This window comes from Crinia signifera, chromosome 6, assembly GCF_055691185.1.
Source record: "Crinia signifera chromosome 6, ASM5569118v1, whole genome shotgun sequence".
NCBI classification, from domain to species: domain Eukaryota; kingdom Metazoa; phylum Chordata; class Amphibia; order Anura; family Myobatrachidae; genus Crinia; species Crinia signifera.
This window is the reverse complement of record NC_139222.1, coordinates 165,467,162-165,470,768: the sequence shown is the minus strand read 5'-3', so window position 1 is coordinate 165,470,768 and position 3,607 is coordinate 165,467,162. Positions and strand designations below refer to the sequence as shown.

The 3,607-nt window shown below is 41.0% G+C and overlaps 1 protein-coding gene across 1 annotated transcript in view; it reads right to left on the bottom strand.

Moving 5' to 3' along the window:
- Positions 1–3,607, bottom strand: part of ZNFX1 (zinc finger NFX1-type containing 1) — a 36,129-nt gene that overhangs the window by 13,781 nt on the left and 18,741 nt on the right. The window contains exons 5-6 of the mRNA XM_083147926.1: positions 2,080–2,228; positions 764–907 (exon numbers count right to left, since the gene is read on the bottom strand). Of these exons, the coding sequence (XP_083004052.1) occupies positions 764–907; positions 2,080–2,228 (293 nt within the window). The remainder of the gene's footprint in view (positions 1–763; positions 908–2,079; positions 2,229–3,607) is intronic.

Genomic DNA, 3,607 nt, shown 5'->3' with positions numbered 1-3,607 from the left:
AAATGTATTCAGTGTCATTGTATTACTGCAGAGTTGTTGCATGCTTGTAGCTTGGAAAACATAAGGCCGATGATGCATAGTTAGACGTGTGCTTCTGCACTGCGCATCTGGAACTGTGAGTGGGCAACACACATACATATTTTGCTATCGTCTACATTGATGACGTTTTCTCACGTAGGCAATGTACAGGAAAGAAGAGTCCATGCATATACAGGCTACTGTATGTATAGTTGAATCTAAGTTTACATGCCTGTTCCCAGGTATATGCAACTAGTATATGGTAAGTGTGCACTGATGATGGTGGTCTAGTAGTAAACTAGGGTAATATATGCATATCTTCCCAGTAAGCAGTTTGAGAGCAGGCCCATAGTATTCTATTGCAAAAGTTTGACCCTACCAAATTGAAGAATCAATAGCACTTGGCTGATATTAGCTGTGGGTGCAGTAACATTGTATGTGTATGGCATAAACTTGTACAAGATAGGTTCTAGATCCTGGAGCCCTCTTCTCCCCTTTAAGGCAGAAAACGGTACAATCAATAATACTTGTTTCCATAGACAGAGAATGAGGATCCAATGTATTCTATTTTAGATATCCATCCATTTTGCCTGAATACATTTGGGTATATACATAGATTTTGGTTGGTTATACATTGCTAACTATGGTATGTTATTAAAAAGCACTTTTTGGTCATGTGATCATATGACTACTTCTGCTAGTCAATATTCACCTACTCAGAGTACTGTATATTGCTTATTCTTACCATGACTTTATGTAAGCTGTCCCAGTCCCGTTTTCTTATGTGTCGCTGAAGAAACTTTTCATGAATGACACCAGAGGTGGAACACTGTAAAACCTGAGCCCCCTCATTGATCTTCTGCTCTGATACTTTCATATTATTTCTTACCTAATGATGGATAAAATAAAGCACAAAATGAAGATATAACATAAAAGGCAACTCATTAACCTATAATTGGTTATTTACATTTATTTGTCCGGGAGTAATGATGCCAGAGTTTGGCGGCCGTGCAAGATGCCGGCGGCTTCAGGTGGTTTTTTTAAGGGGCAGCCACTTACAAGGCAAAAACTACTTGTAAGTGATTATCCTTTAAAAAAAAAAAAGGGGGCGAGTTTGGGCGGCATCCTGCACGGCAGCTGAACTGGGGCATCATTACATCAGAGACAATTGTCTGTTCAAAAGCTATAATTCTACCTCTTGTAAATGTACGGTGGGAGTAACACTGGTGATCTTTGAGTTACATGCCTCTCAGAAATGTAATAGAAGCAACAGGACACCAATAAAATACTTTTTTAATAGCGACGCAGTCATGCTATGTGACAGCTTGGACATGTGAAAATTGTAAATCACAAATTGTTTACTTATTTTCAACTAAATGTATAAAATTATAAGGCAAGATGGACTAGCAAGAAAATGACTCATATATTAAACTTTACAATTAATTACATACTACAATACTTACATACTTACAATAAATTACATACTGTAATTGGGTAACAATCAGTTTATAAATGGAAACAATACCTACGGTTATAATCCCAACACCAGTTGACCAACACAGACAAAATACCAACATTCATAATATTCAAAATACGGACATAGTGAAAATGCCGACATTTAAAATGCTTACCAGTTAAAATGTCGACATGAGTTCTAAATAAATTTTGGCCCCAAAACAGACTTGTTAATACTTTACCAATCCATAATAATGTGCCCAGTGCACGAGGCACCATGCGTGAATCTGGCGATCGCATGCAAGGGCATACGGTACACTTAGATGGTGTCCACATTGATCTATGTCGACATAGACATCAAAACACAAAAACTCATGCAAACATTTTGAAATGTCAGCATTTTAAAAGTTGGCATTTTTATTATGCATAATGAATGTTGGTATTTTGTCCATGTCAGTATTTTACCTGTTGGTCAATGGGTGTCAGGATTATGAGCGTCGGGTAATAATACTGAACCCACTGTAATAAGAGTTACTGGAAAATAACTTAAGGGAGTAGAAGAGAAATAGAAATGGTAGCGTGGATGGCAATATTATCACAACTCACTTCTCCACATGCTCTTTGTATGTGGTTGGGAAAAGTCCTGCGGATATCTGGACATCCTCTCAACTCTCGGAGATTAAAGTCCTTCAGAATTTCACTGCTACTGCGTCCCCCAACACGGACAATCCCTTTTTTCAAGAACTGGTGAATTCCTGAAGTGGTTGAAGAAGAAGTAGAAACACCCAACAACAGATAATGAATCATTGGTCTATATCAGACTGCAGCAATGTAAGTATGCAATATCAATATAAACAATCCAAAATAGACTGCCTACAGGTAGTTAAGATTAACAAAAGATTTAGAATGAACAGATGTAACAGTTGTTCTATCTGACTGCAGATGGAATCATACAGCAAATACACTGATCACCACATTCATTGACGACCCAGATAGATAGGTGGAGGTATGCAGCCAGTCACTTTCTATCTCTTGTGGCACTACAGCTCCACGCATTCTCTTTTAACCACTTGCCTGGTGTGGTTGCATAATTTGTGACCACACCAGACTGTGCGTTATCTCATCTCAAATGATGCGACCAGTCAGAAAGAGACTCTTCCAATAGCTGCCACTCTCCAGGGAACCTCTCAGCCCCCCTGCACCCTCTCCCAATGTCTGTTGTCGTGCTGATCACTCATGATCAGTCAGCACAGCATTACGACCCCCCACCAGGCGGATGCAGAATTAGCAGCCGCTGGGGAAATGTGGATTAAACCCCCTCAGGTGTATCGGATGGCTGCTCATATAAGCATCCTATACGTTTTCAATGCATGTTCTGGACCTAAGCCTAGATAGGCCCATACACGGATGGTGTGATGGTTAGCATTACTGCCTTACAGTGCTGAGGTCATGGGTTTGATTCCCACCATGGCTCTAACTGTGCGGAGTTTGTATATTCTCCCCGCACTTCCGTGGGTTTCCTCCGGGTATTCCGGTTTCCTCCCACAATCCAAAAATATACTGGTAGGCTAATTGGCTCCCAACTAATTAACCCTAGAATGTCTGTGTGTGCGTGTACATGTGGTAGGGAATATAGATTGTAAGCTCCACTGGGGCAGGGACTGATGTAAATGTTCAACTATACTCTGTAAAGTGCTGCGGAATATGTGTGCGCTATATAAGAAACTGTTAATAAATAAAAATAACACCCTCCCTTAATGGTGCTTTCTACTACTAACTATAATCTCCAGACACAAAAAAAAGGCTTTGAGGCCTGGAAGGTTGGGAGGTAGGTCTTGTTCTCTGCATACTTTTGAAAACTAGTTTCAAGGAGATTATAGTTAGTATTAAAAATCCCCATTAACCCCTTCACTGGCACTCCCAAGAATTTTCCAGGCTATGCTAAAGTGCCCAGTTTGTCAAACCCAAAAAATTCTCGGGATTGCCACTATCTGTCTCTTAGTGCCGGGAAGTGCCACTGAGCTGAGCGCTGAACTCAGCTTCAGCCTCTGCCTGGCTCTGGCTGCCCAGCCCCGCCTCCTTCTCCCCGGCTTGCTAACGCCATGCCGCACACAGCCGGGTTACCGGGGGCAGG